The sequence below is a fragment of the Homalodisca vitripennis genome, chromosome 2, assembly GCF_021130785.1.
Source record: "Homalodisca vitripennis isolate AUS2020 chromosome 2, UT_GWSS_2.1, whole genome shotgun sequence".
NCBI lineage: Eukaryota > Metazoa > Arthropoda > Insecta > Hemiptera > Cicadellidae > Homalodisca > Homalodisca vitripennis.
Genome location: NC_060208.1, coordinates 207,260,645 through 207,275,798, shown reverse-complemented (window position 1 = coordinate 207,275,798; position 15,154 = coordinate 207,260,645). Strand labels below are relative to the sequence as shown.

General features: G+C 34.0%; 2 protein-coding genes across 2 annotated transcripts in view; both read left to right on the top strand.

Annotated features, from left to right (window-relative positions):
- Window positions 1–3,222, top strand: part of LOC124355333 (peptidylprolyl isomerase domain and WD repeat-containing protein 1-like) — a 29,316-nt gene extending 26,094 nt beyond the window's left edge. The window contains exon 14 of the mRNA XM_046806430.1: window positions 3,017–3,222. Coding sequence (XP_046662386.1) covers window positions 3,017–3,160 — 144 coding nt within the window. The 3' untranslated portion in view covers window positions 3,161–3,222. The remainder of the gene's footprint in view (window positions 1–3,016) is intronic.
- An 8,514-nt stretch (window positions 3,223–11,736) lies between these two features.
- On the top strand, window positions 11,737–15,154 carry LOC124355337 (ejaculatory bulb-specific protein 3-like). The gene is made up of 2 exons (XM_046806435.1): window positions 11,737–11,973; window positions 14,900–15,154. The coding sequence occupies exons 1-2, from the start codon at window positions 11,787–11,789 to the stop codon at window positions 15,094–15,096; spliced, it is 384 nt and encodes a 127-aa protein (XP_046662391.1). The 5' UTR covers window positions 11,737–11,786; the 3' UTR covers window positions 15,097–15,154.

Here is a 15,154-nt window from a genome sequence, read left to right as displayed (position 1 = left end):
AGGCGCGATAAAGTTGTAAGTTCTAGTAAAGTATGCATTGTTTGGTTTGGGAACAATGAAATTGCTACAGTTTCTAAGTTTTGTTCTATACTTATTTGCTGGTTGAGGATTGATACCACTCTTAGAGTAAAATGAACATATTACCTTATAAGCAAACAAATGATAAAGTTTGAGAATTTTAAGTGTTTTAAAAAGCGGGCTTGTATGTTCAAATTTATTTTTAAGACACATCAATCTTAATATATGCTTTTGCTGTATGTATATTATGTCTAAGTAAGTCTTATAAGTACTACCCCAAATCACGATTCCATATTCCAAACGACTTTGAACCAATGAAAAATATAGCATACGCAAAACATCTATATCACATAAGTTCCTTAAAAAATAAAAATATCTTGTTATGTTGTTTAATTTAGCCCTTAATTTAGTTATGTGTGCTTTCCAAGAAACATCACTTTCTAATATAACACCCAAGTATTTTATCTCATTTGTGGATTTGACAAATGTGCACTCATCTCTTAAACACGTTCCCATACAATTATTTTCAAGGCAGAACGCACACATGTATCTAACTTTTTTGAAGACAGTTGGGTTTTGTTTTAAGGTAAAAGTAATAAATTTGGTTTTTTCTGAACTCAAGACCATACAATTAGTTGAAAACCACCACTTTAATGCTTTAAGATCTTCCTCCATTGCTATTTCTACTGTATTCCACTCAAGTCCTTTGTAAGACAATGCCGTATCGTCAGCAAAAGATGTCAAGTTACCCTTAAATGTAGCTCCGCACAAATCATTTATATAGATTATAAATAATAGTGCACCCAATACCGAACCCTGCGGAACACCACTTGTTATCTCGCCCAAGTTACTCATAACTGAACTCACTTTAACGCATTGTTTTCTCTCTAAAAGATAGCTTTCAAACCATTTATGAACAATACCTCTAATACCACACGAATTAAGTTTGTCCAGAAGAATTTTATGATTAACCGTATCAAATGCCTTCCTAATGTCCAAAAATAATCCTCCCACGCACTTCCCTTCATTTAAAACCATTGTGTACATCAGTCATAAAATTAATTAAAGCATGCTCGGTATTTAGCCCAGATCTAAATCCAAATTGGTTGCAGCTAAAAAAGTTTGTATTTTGCAAAAAACCTATTATTCTTTTTTTCATTAATTTCTCAAATACCTTGGAGAAACATGACAACAAGGATATTGGCCTGTAACTGTTACATTGTGTTTTGGATCCATTCTTGTATATAGGTATCACTACAGCAAGTTTTAAGTTTTTCTGGAAAAACTCCAGTAGTAAAACTTAAGTTTATGATATACGTTAGAACATCAATAATTTTAGTTTTTATTTTCTTCAATAAGACAGAACTAATTCCATCTACACCTGCAGCACTGTTGTTTTTTAGAGAATCAATTGTAAGTATAATCTCTTGTGGTAATACTGGTTCTAAATATATTGACTTTCTTTCTATTCTATTTAAAAACTGGTTTTTATAAGGCAGATTTAAGAAATTATTACTGATTTGTGAATTTAAATTTATTTGATTTACTATATCCAAAAAGAAAGAGTTAAATTCATTAGCTACTACAAAGGGTTCATCAACAACATCATCATCATTAATTTGAACTTTTATCTGACAATCATTTTCTCTTCCTTGACCTGTTAATTTATTCACTAATTTCCATGTAGATTTCGAGTTTCCTTTACTTTGCTCAAATTGATATTTGTAATATTTATTTTTGAGGTCCTTAATATCTATTTTTAACTTATTTCTAAACGCTGAGTAATATTTTTTTAATTCCACATTTTGAGGGTGCTTTTTTACTAATTTAAATAGATGATTTCTTTTCTTTATTTTCATGCAAATGTAATCATTAATCCAAGGCTTGATTTTAGTGAAAGATGAATAATTAGATTTAACTTCAACCTTACTTTCAATTATGAACGTCTCCAATACGTCAAAAAACTTATCGAATGCAGATGACGCATCACAAGCCGACCATACACCGGTGTCCAGTCAGCGTTGTCTATCAACTGTTCCAAACGTTTGTAATCAGTGCGGCTGCAGCGAGAGGAGCGGAGGGACGGGGAGGCACAGCTCCGCTCTCCTCCGCCCCTCCCAACACGCACACTTGTACTTGCACGAGTGAGTGGTCAGTTATGTCCAGATGCCTAACACTTGCTTCTACATTTACAACACCTTTATCAGAAAGCCTAACAAACACATGATCTATACAAGTTTTTGACTCATTAGTTATTCTAGTTGGTTCATTCAAACAGTTTTCTAAACCATTAATTGCCATAAAACTACTGTATTCATACGTTGCTGTTTTAAAATTATAACAATCCAAAATATTTATATTTACATCTCCGACCCACAATAAATTTTTAATATTTTTAAAAGTATTATTCATTCTGTTGAACAACATTTTCATATCATCAACAAAAACATCCGCTGTAAAGGACTGCAATCTATAAATAGCGATCAATGAAAACTTTTTACCCATTATTTCAAACGACAACAGGAGCCAAATCAGCTGATTGACAAGATAGATCTAATTTACTAACATTTATCAAATGTAATGCCATAAAAAGGTAGTGTGACATACACTCTTATTTAAACTAGAGGCAGGAACAACTACCGAATTGGGGCACACAGGGCGGTACTGTTTGAAACGTTTAATTAGTGCCTTCCCAGGCAGGAGTTCACTTTCTCAATAGATTACTAAATTCGCTAAAAAATGCTCCAATGCCAAATGCATTTTAACGCTCGTCTGAAATCAAACTGACTAGGGACTAGAGTGGGACAATTTGAATGAGTGGGAGAGAGTGACTGCAAACAATGTATGTACCAAAGAGACTTTTGTGGTAGAATGAATGGTAAATGTTAGCTTTCAACATTTTGACGATTTCGATACATTTCTTGTTAAAATGTTTTATGGAATAAACGATTTATTATTTTTATTACTGTTAAATAAATTTAGATTTGTTGGGTTTCAGCCCTGGTTGGACAACAAGCACACTGTGTTCGGTCGAGTTGTCAAGGGCATGGAGGTGGTACAGAACATCAGCAACGCTAAAACGAACGCCAAGACTGACAAGCCTTACGATGATATCTCAATCATCAGTGTTACTGTTAAATAAATTTAGATAGTAGTGTATTCTCTTGTACATACATAATTGTAAATATATTTCATTTTATAAAATTGTCTCGTACTTTGTACCTTAATAAAATTTAATTAATAACAGTATAAAATATAATAATTGATTTTTAAAAACCTTTTTCACTACTATCGTTAACTAACTGTTTAGTAATTTTATTTACTGCCTCACTAAACATTCCAAACTAGTATTATATTATTTAGGTTCTTTCCGTCTCTGTATCTATGACATAACTATTGACAGAATGGTCTTAGAGACTTGAAAACTTGGAACATATGTCCGTTTTTGATGTAAGAAAAGAAAACTGTGGGGGGGGGGGGGTGGGGGGGGGGGGGGGTGGGGGGGGGGGGGGGTGGGGGGGGGGGGGGGTGGGGGGGGGGGGGGGTGGGGGGGGGGGGGGGTGGGGGGGAATTGTCGATTTCCCTTGAAGAAACCCATGTTGAGACTCAGTACCAAAGTTTTGCTGTTTGACATGGGCATGAGCCTCCTAAGTACAATTCTTTCAATAATTTTTGAAAATATAGATATTTGTGATATTGGCCGGTAGTTTTTCATTGCTTTAGTTGACCCTTTTTGTGTTTCAGGAAAAAACTTTGGATAGAACTTCATTGAGTGCAGATGGGAATTGACCATGTATTTTAGAGTGCATTTTTTTTAAAGGAGTTATTTATCATAGTTACAAGGGGGGGACATGAAGCTCATCTGTGCGTTTAAATAGTGTTATTTAATCAATTTTTTTGATGAGTATGGCTACTTATTTACCCATTCTTCGATGTTGATTTTTTTAAAAGAACTTTATGATGGTTTTCAGTTCATGTCACATAGGTGTGGATAATTTCTAAGGAATAAATTGCATTATTATTGCTAGGTAAGTCCACCACCTTTGTCGACATCACCATCTCGAGAATTCTCCCTTTGTTATTGTTGAAGGGTAATTTCAGCCAAATTGTTTAAAATACATGCCTAAAGAAAAAAAAAAAAACCAATTCTGCAGTTTTAGTCAAATTGACCACATTCACATTAATGAATTCAATTTAAATTGAATGGTTGCTTACACTTTTGTAATTCTCCATTTCTTTACGTTTGTTATATGATTACTCTATAATGCCTTGGTTTTGTCGGCCATTTTCATCTGATTATTCTTACTAATTCTGGATGAAATTTCTAATTACAATACCTTTGATTAGATGCCAGAGTTGTTTTTAATTATTCCTGTATTTTTGGATATATTAGTGTAATATCTGGTGTTTAGATTGACTAACCCATGTTGATACCTAGGTGTTGAAATTTATCAAAATTTTCCTTATTCTTTTTACAGGATGACAATGATTTAAATATAAATAACTACATTTCTAATAGTAAAAGCCTTAGATAATCTAACACCACATCGGGGTATTAAAAATTTAAAATTAGTTTTTCTACATTTTTAGTATGTTTATCTTTTATCAATCAAAAGCTACTAAACAAAAAACATATCATAAATCTAATTAAATGCTCAAAATTAACATAAGTGATCTGAAAAAATTACTGTAGCCAATCAGTCTCTGAAATATCAAGGCTAAGTCGATTGTGATCAAATCAATAAAACATCTACTGATAAAACTCTTCTTTTCTGCAGAAAACTTTTCTTCTTTTTTTCAAATTAGTGAAGTGAAATCCATCGTATTGCTCACCACACTAGGATTCATTGGTCAGTTACATTTGTTTCTCAAATCACTGGATACTTTTGACGAACTTCATGAATATTTAGACATTAACTTTAACACCATCATGTAAACGAAGAAAATTACCCCGGGACTTCCTTTATCTAAGTCTACAAAGTTGCTGAAATCTAAGATATGCTAGCCATTGAATCCAAAAATTGCTCATCACTAAAGGCTATTTTCTGGATTTTATGATTAACATTAATGGAGCACCCAAATATATATAATCTTACTTAATTAATTGATTAATTGGAGTCACGTCACAACTCATCCCTGACTAATGATAAAAATGGTCCAACTCTCCATGAACATAGACAAATACATTAGCCTCTTGCTCACTGGATCTCTGCCACTATACACTCTAGTTTAAACTGTGGACATAAACATTTACTTTTAATATCACTCTGAGTTGATATAACTGAAATCAAAACTAATATCTACGGCTATAACTATGGATATGCATTCAGATCAAATAGTCGATTAATGGTAAAATCATAGTAAATTACTGAAATGAAAAAATAATTTTCCTTCTCTGGAATTTGGGGAAGTAGCTCAACTCCGTAGTAAGAATTACTTGGCATTCATTAATAGAAAGCAGGCTTAAAGTTGGGGCTCACAATATTAGTACGTCTGTTGCAAAAAGTTATCTAGGGTCACCTACATGTTAAGGAAAACTAAAAAAATGTTGTTAACATTTATCCATGTATTGATTTGCTAGCCTTAGCTACGCATTTTTTGTTAATCTTTCATCTTCTAATCTTAGCAGTCATGTAGATAGGAATTTTTATTTGGAAAAAAGAAAGCTTTATGGGGACAATTAAATCTATTACGCAGAAAGAGAGTCCATGTTTGCCATTTTTAAAGAACGTTCAAAATAATGACACATTTCGCTAGTATGTATAATTTATTGTTGTCCTAGTTATTGATAAGGTAACAAATTCTGTACCATCTTAAATTTAAGCAAGATATTCCATTCCCTCAATACAAGGGAATAATTATTTACTTAATCAAGTATTTCAACGTAAGGTTGGATAAAAGCTTAAAAGTAGCCACATCTTTATGAAGATTAATGATATTATTTAATAAACTACACTTTACGAGAGCTTATTCAAGTGTAGAATACTGAAGAGATGTGTTATATAGTTAGTCATTAAGTGATTGTAAAAATTCAATGCTCTTTCCTAATCTGCTGCATGAATATTTTAACATGTGATTATTAAGACTCTGATTTCTAAAATTATTTTAATGTATAATTTGTTATTTACTATTTGTACTTAGTTTTGTTATGGTGTCACCCCCCACCTTGTTTACTACGTTTATTTGTTTATGTTTTAGTCTATTGAATTTTAGATGTTATTTATTAATTTATGCCTTATGAATATTATACTATTTGTTTTAGGAAAAAGTGTTTAAATGTTTGCTGCTCTGACTTTGTTCTATTGCACATCTTGTAGAATTTGGGCTTAGTGACCAGATAAACATATCTTGGAACGAATTCTTTGATATGAAAATTAAGTGATTTAAGTGAGTGGAACGTGACTGCCTGATATATTAGTGAACAATTTGGATAAGCCCTATAAACATAACTGGTAAAAAACACTTAAACCTAGATCAAAAGTTTTTATTGGAGCATAGTCTTAATACTAATTGAAAATATTACCGAGTAACCAAAAACTTACCTGAACTATGACCCAAGTATTTAAAAATGTTTACAGATGGATCTCAGGATACCAAGGATACAACTAGGCTTAATCTGTCTCCTCCAATGGGGTGTGTTTGGGATGTGAATTTTTATAGTGAGTTTTACTAGGATTAAAAAATAGTTGATTTTACATGAAAACTACAGTTGCTCCTTGTACAGATAAATTACCAACAATGAAGATTCCACCGTAGGGACTGTGATATGAAAGAATTCCATTTGTATCCATCAATAACAACTTGAATAATATTTAATTACATCTATTTACTATGTCAGATAATTAAATCTAATTTTGAGCGTTTTTTTTATTTCTATTATCAATGTGCTTAAATATAGTATTAATTTATGAATGATGTGGTTTTTTTCAATAATGTATAAATACATGTTTTTTGCAAATACTTTATAAGAATATTTAATACTGTCTCCTCCTTGTTTTTTTTTTATGCTTTAATGTCCTCCCTTTTAGGAATTTGTGTAAGAATCACGTGTGTGCAAGTCCACAAGGCACACTTTTAAAACCAAAATTAAGTGCATCACAGAAAGTCCCTCAGAAAATCTATTTACATTTACAGTTAATAATAATTTCAGGTATCAGTTTACAATTGAAGCAATAATGTCAATATGCTGATGACTAAAATTTCTGTTTTCATGTTCTTGATCCTGACCTTCATTTAGAAATTCAAACTTTATACATTGAAAAACTCCCTTAATTTTTTTTTTTTTTTTTTTCATATTTTCCTGGTCAGCAATTTAAAAACCAACCAGTGATGACAAATTATGTTAATTCCTCATTACATTGATTTCCAAAAAATTACCCAACTGATAATGGTGAATGACAGTATCTTTGAGGATACTGATTATTACCAAAATTTCTTGAGGATACGTCCCTCCTGCAAGGTGCTTTTTAACTTGGAGAATAATGTTATAATAGAAAATATTCTGTGCAAGATTTACGTCAGGAGACTTTTTTTACTATTCCAACAAATCTACCACATTTTTGCACTTCTTATGTACTAATGATGTGCTGATACGGATAGGAGAAAGTGCATTTGAATTATAGAATTTACTCTGTGGTGGCAGGAGTTGTGCTATATCCAGTTTTGAAAGGATATTCAGATTACAAAAAAATGTTGAGTTCAAAATTGCAGAGAGTTATGTTGAAATGCCTTCAAGGAGCGTGGGCATAATGACTCAGAAACAGACTCTATAACTTTTGATACAACATAATGCATTGAGACCGAGGCAGAGAAACATTAATGGCAATGAAACAAGAGTTAGGAGACTGTTTAAAGATCCAGTCATACATTAGAAGAGCAGCTTTTCGAACACATGCTGTTACAAGTTGGTTTATTAAATATGTCTCCCTAGACCGGAACACTAAAGAAAATTAAAACAAATTCAAAATTTATTCAAATCTTGACTGAAACCTATATCTGATTACTTAGGGTACGTCTTTTGTACTCTTAGGAAAAAATTCATTAATCACCACTTGGGAATAGTTTTAGTAACTAAAAGCATTTTGTGACCATTGGCGTGAACCTTACTTTGTAGTTTTGAAGGTATTTTAATGCCATTATTGTGTCAATGTTGTGCCCAGAGTACAACATTGTGTGGAAGTTGAGGAAAGTGCCTAAAATATAACAGTTTTATACAAATAGATTCATTTTGATTTTGCAATTACAATTGGATAAATTATCAACAAAATAAACTATATTTAATCGTTTTCTATTTTGGTGTAGAAGCAGACAAACCTTTGGGCACACAACCATAAGTCTCCCAACCATAATTTTCTTTTTTATCTTTTGATTTTTTGTTTGGTTTCAAAAATAAGTCACATGATAAATATTTTCCATAGTTATATTAATTCATTGCCACCTTAATATATATTATGGAAGAGAAAATATATTGTTCAGACTCATAACTCCTTCTCAGACTACTATGAGTGAAGAAACCTGCCTAATGTGTTTATAAAGGATCTAGGCGAGAAATTTTCTATGTTTTGGTTCCTACTATTCAACCAGCATTGAAACATACTTTATTGTATAGTTACTACATTAATCTTTACATACTTATCAAGATTCAATGCCAGTGTGAAGAGATCTAATGGAAAATATATTTCACTTAATTTCTTAATCGCCTCAGAGTACTTGATCCTGTACTGTGCTTAGTAGATCTATGCATGAAAAATATATAACTATTTAACATCTTCACTTCTTATGATGACGTTATAACAGCATTATGCACTCCATCTTCTTTGTAGATTTACATCAATATGATAACAATGTTGAAACCTTCTGGGCGTTGTGATTTTGACGCCGAAATAAAGCAGTGTCTATTTCTGGATTTAGATCCTTCGGAGAATAAAAAAAGTTCATAATTCAGCTTGTGCACAAGTGCTCCAAGCGATGGCACATCAAGCGTTGGGCTACGATTGCTGCACCAAAAGGCTGCTTATTCTGCGCTATATAGTGGGTCAACGAAAAAACACATCATCCCTCTAAGGTGAAGTACCTAATTCTTAGAGAGACTCTCTTTATCATGAATATGTCCCATCGCCATACTAAAGGATAGTATCTGAATATCTAGATATTTTGATCATGAAGAGTCTCCCATGTCCCTCTTAGGTAGTATCTCGATTCTAGTATTCTTATCATGATGGGGGGGGGGGGGGTGGGGGGGGGGGGGGGTGGGGGGGGGGGGGGGTGGGGGGGGGGGGGGGTGGGGGGGGGGGGGGGTGGGGGGGGGGGGGGGTGGGGATGATTGATTATATTACTTTTCAATTGCATCCCAGCGGTCCATTATAAACTCGTCAACTGAGTAGAACACCCTAGACACCAATAGGTGTCCTAACCGAGCTTGAATTGCTTAGGGTCATTCAATTGTTTTATTTCCTTACGGCGTCTATTGATCAGCCTGGCACCAACCTCGGACGGCAAACGCTCAAATGTTGCCGTTCTGTGTTGTATGCGGAAGTCGTCTCTGCCTAGTCCTGTATTGTATTGGATAACGTTCCTGCCTTGGACCAAGTCACACTTGAACCGGCAGTACAGGGCCACCTCAAGGATATACAGGCAGGGCAAAGTCAACAATCTAAGCTCTCTGAAGGCATCCTTACAAGAATCTCTGAAATTCAATTTTGAAATTTTTCGGACAGCTTTCTTTTGACTTCTAAATACCCTTTCGAATTTGTATTTAGAAGAGCTGCCCCATAAATTCAAGCCGTATTTCAGATGGGGATACGCAAGGCCAAAGGAGGCCGTTCTTAGTATATCAACAGACTAGATTTTGGCCAAGCTTCGTAAGACATAAATGCCTAAAGAAAGAAACCTTAGAACAGGCACTCTAAATGTGATTATCCCTGCTCAGCCCTCTATCTAGATGCATCCCTAGGAACTTGGTGGAATCCGTTTCCTCTAGGAGGACATCATCTGACATCACGGCTACGAGGTTCTCGGGTTCTCTTTGCCGGAGGCCTAAGTTGATTGAATTTAATTTGGAACTGTTGACCCTTAGGGTTAATTTTGAAAAATGCTGAATACATGAATTCATGGCTGATTTCATTGACATGATAGTACAATGTGTGATCGAATACATTTGATTCAATACAATTCACATGATCGAATATTGTTGGAACTCTGATATGACTGTGTTAGTTCTGCTACCATCAAAGATCTAGAAATACTTGGAACTCATGATTGAATATTGTATGAACTTTAATATGACTATGTTAGTTCTATTACAATCAAAGAGCAAGAGATACTTGAGAATTAAACTCATGAACGAATATTGTTAGAATTCTAATATGACAGTATTAGTCCTGTTACAATCAAAGATCGAAAGATATTTTGAAACTAACTCAAGATAGAATATTTTTTGAACTCTGATATGAGTATATTAGTTCTGTTATAACCATAGATCGAGAAATACATGGAAACTAACTCATGATCGAACATTGTAGGAAATTTAATATGACTGTATTAGTTCTGTTACAATCAAAGATCGAAAGATACGTTGAAACTAACTCATGATCGAATATCTTTAGGAACTCTGATATGATTGTATTAGTCCTCTTACAATCAAAAATCGAAAGATACATGGAAACTAACTAGATCGAACATTTTAGGAACTCTGATATGGCTGTATTAGTCCTCTTACAATCAAATATCGCAAGATTCTTGGAAACTAACTCATGATCGAATATCTTTAGGAACTCTGATATGATTGTATCAGTCCTGTTACAATCAAAGATCGGGAGATACTTGGAAAGGATAATCTATCATATGTCCAATTACTGTTCTGAAAGTGTTTTGTTTAAAGTCCTTAACTCGTTCCAAATAGATTTTTAAAGTTTAACTCCTTTTAAGATTACGGAATGTTGGAGGTGTGTCTGAGTCGTTACAATTTTAAAAGATAACTTGTAGGGTTTTTTTACGTTTTTATACTCTATTACAATATGTCGCAACAAAAGGTCCAGTCTGGCTTAAATAGTGCATGCTAATATGACACCATCTGTGTTGTGTACATCTCGCATGTCAAACCCATCGCCGAGTATCTCATACTCACGAGTAGGCTGTTACTCGTATGTCCACTACACAACCACGCTACGTGATAGTTCTACGAGTAGTTTGGCTTTGCATTTTCCATGGTTGCATGCTTAGTTGCACTAAAAGCATTAACATGTTTAGATTTGTCTTGAGTATATAAGGAGACTTAAGATTCCTTACATTTTTGAAAGTTTAAATTCATACCGTAGTTGTTTACTTATTTACTCTTACAAAAAAAAAATATTTTATTGAACTCTAAATAAATAGTATTATGCGTTCATAGATAGAATAACCACTTTTAACCCACTTCAGAATCACTACATGGTAGTGTTTGCACTTTTTGGTTGCATATGAGAAATGTCGGGTTTTGTCCATTCCGCTCGAGTAATGAATTAAAGATGCCATATTGGGGCTTCCAGGTATCAAAGGAAACTTCGTGATCTGTCCCACGGCTTCTTCCGTTGTGACGTCAAAGTTCTAAAACATTGAATATTCATTGATCGATCTCTTACCGAGAACCCACAATAAATAAAAAATGACGTCCGCGGTGCTTGGCCGACGCGAGGAAATAAACAACGACCGGTAGACGCCCCGAAGGCCGCCAAGTATCCCAGTATATAGTCGACACCCCGGGTCCTTAGGAGACGATACAGTCCTGTACCATGAGTCCCTTGTGCCTTGTGTTGTTTGCTGCTGTGGCTACTGCGGTGGCGGCTCCCCAGAAGTATACCACCAAGTATGACAACATCAACCTCGACCAGGTCCTCCGCAACGACAGGCTTCTCAACAACTACTTCCGGTGTCTGATGGACCAGGGAAGCTGCACTCCTGATGGTGACGAGCTCAAGAGTGAGTACGATTAATTATTTATGTGGAAGAGGCGTTATCATTGTAACGGAAAAGAGGGTGGTGCACTTATATTTTATGGGACTACCACATGGTTTCGTACTGTGACCTTTCATATTTATAGTTTTTTTTTTTTCATTAGAGTTAACAAACGTGACAGAACAGGATAGAATAGATAAAAGCAAACAATGAAGGAACATCACAAGGTTCTGGGATTTTATCTTACTGAGAGTGACTAGGCTACATAATTATAGAAACCTCAGTTTCTTCGATTAGCGAAGAATGCCACTCATCCCTACTACAATTTTAATTATAATCTTTGGTTCATTAAGACAATATTTTTCAAACAAAAACAAAAAAATAAGAAACCGGATGGATAAAAAAGAAAACTGTATCAAAAATCTCAATCGTGAAACAGTAAAGTGACAAGATGTGTTAATAATATAACAACCCTAACTAGGTGTTCGATAGTATATTAAGAAAACGTTCATTAAACAAGGTTATACATCTTACTCTCTACATTTACTATTACAAAGTAAAGAAGTGAATGGACTTTTACCAAATCAAAGTAAGGGACACATACAGTGTTTTCTCAAAAGGGTGCCACAAACTTCTGGCTGATAATACTCATCATTGTAAACAAAAAATGTTCTATAAACATAGGACGATAAATGTCTCGTTTAACCACTGGCCGCCATTTTGTACTTTTTACTAAATATGTATTATCTCTAAAACTAAAGAAAACCTAGTTAACCTAAAGAAATCAAATTTTGCAGATAGATTTGAATAGATAAGAAAGAATTTTTTCAACTTATGTTGTTTTCTTTAATATTAACAAAATGTCATCTGTTGGAAATGTTTAAAGTCAAATAACTAACAAACTAGTATAGTTATAAAAAATGTATTAGAAACCAATTATTTGAAAAATTTTATTTAAATTACAACGGCACTTGTTCCAACGAAATCCGTCAATGCATAAGCGAGCGTGACCACTTTAAAGGTACGCTTGCACAAGCGGGAGCAGCAAACGTTTTGTCCCCCACACAGCCATCCTGACTTGATGTCTTGAGTGTGCCGTTAGCTTACATAGGTCACCTGCTGTTGTTGCTCGATTCAACTGGATTGTATGGCTGGCGTTGTATGAACGTTACGCCATCCGTGCAGTGCCCGTGATTCGTCCGGAAAGGGTTAAAGTGATCATACTCGAATATGCATTACCGGATATGTTGAAACAAGTACCGTTGGAACTGTAATAAAAAATTTTCGAATAGTTAGTATACAGTTCATTGTTTATAACTATACTGGTTAATTTGTTGTTGAACTTTAAAAAATTTTGAACAGAAGCCATTTTTTAAATATTAAAGAAAATAACGATATTATTTTTCCCCCCTCTCATTTATTCAAATCGATGTGCCAAATTTGGTTTCTTTAGCTTAATTAATTTTAGAGATAATACATTTTTAATAAAAAATACAAAATGGCGGCTAGCGGCTAAACGAGACATTTCTCAACCTAAGTTTAAATGGCATTTTTTCTAATGATGAGTACTGTCAGCCACAGAAGTTTGTGACACACTTTTGTGAACACCCTGTATTTGTGTTAATCAGCCTGTAGTTTTCTCCCCTAGTGGAGGGATAAATGTACAAAATTCAAATTTGGAATATTAGTTAGTAACCGAGCAATTGCAGATTTCAGCATATCCGGTACAAACTTGATGGTTTTCTGTGAGTCTTCATCTCACCCACACAACCTCTAACACACCCACACACACACCTTATTATATTAATGTTGAGACTTTGCATACAAAGTACTCATAAACAGAAACATGAATTAATTTATTATTCATGATTGAATGCAGTAATATTTTATTTGTATCGTAATTCTTAATTGAGTCACAGTAGAAGAAATATGAAGTCTTGATGACCATTATAATTTTAAAATAGGTTATGTTGGGCAATAAAACGATGAATTGTAATCATCCACGTTCACTAGCAGCGGAACACAAAAAACAGGCAAAACCTTAACAGATTTATTAGACAAACAAATGAGCAAGTTGACCTTGGAGTGCAGAATTATTTTGTTGCTCTTCCAGTGGCATAGTAGCCTATAATTAAATATTTACAACCCATTTCAGTCATATGGTGTTTTAGTGTTTGAGATTGTTAATTATTGTGGTTAAGCAATCAAAAAGCCAAAGGGAACGGTTCCCATAAATAAGGTATTGTATTATTGTTGTCAGCTGTTGAAACCAGGATAAGGCTATTTTTATTAGGAGTGGGGGTAACCTTAAAACTATACAATATAGCAAATAATTTTATATTTAGCAATAGCAATGAACTGTGAAAGTATCAGCTGATAACTAAATAATCTTGAACAGTGACAACATGTTAAATTTAAACAATCAAATGACATTATTTTTTCAAACAGTGGAATATATTACCATCTGTTAACCAACAGTATATTCAAGGGGAGGCAAATTACAATACATACAAATAAATGTATGGGTAGCAAAAATGGACTCATTATACTTATAAGATGTACGTAAGTTAATGCCCTTGTTGAATAACTTATCATAAACCCCTTCTTCATATTGGCCTTCATTTAGTAATTTGGTCTCAAAATCAAAACCAAGGAATGGGAACTGAGCAGGCTATTTATTATCTTTATAAACATTTCATATCCTCCACCTCCCACAGGAAATTAAATTTGGATGCACCATCAGTGCGAAACTAAAATTTATGAAAGCAAAGGGCAAAATGTCTTTTTAAATAGTTCGTGTTCGTACCAAAGGATTAAAAATTGTTCAAGAAAGGACAACTATAGGGCTGTAATAGTATAGCACCATTTATTATTTACTTGATTTTGACCAATGTTACTAATTATTTGGATATTTCTTGTACCAAAGCTGTGACTGTGTACCCTGTTACAGGCCACATCCGAGATGCCCTAGAGACAGCTTGTAGCAAGTGTTCGGAGAAGCAGAGAGCTGGCACAGAGAAAGTAGTCAGATTCCTCATCAAGAACAAGCCCACGGAGTTCGCAGACCTCGAGAAGAAGTATGATCCCAGAGGAGTGTACAGGGCAAAGTACCAGGCTGAGGCTAAGAAGAAGGGAATCACTGTTTAATTGTCCTTTTATAAAAAGACTGTGTAAATAGGCTAAATAAATTTATTTTTCTTATTGA

Bases quoted from the DNA above. Each gene is read 5' to 3' on its own strand.
- LOC124355337 (XM_046806435.1), top strand. From the start codon at position 11,787: ATGAGTCCCTTGTGCCTTGTGTTGTTTGCTGCTGTGGCTACTGCGGTG. The intron at 11,974-14,899 runs GTGAGTACGATT...ACCCTGTTACAG, and splicing joins TGATGGTGACGAGCTCAAGA to GCCACATCCGAGATGCCCTA.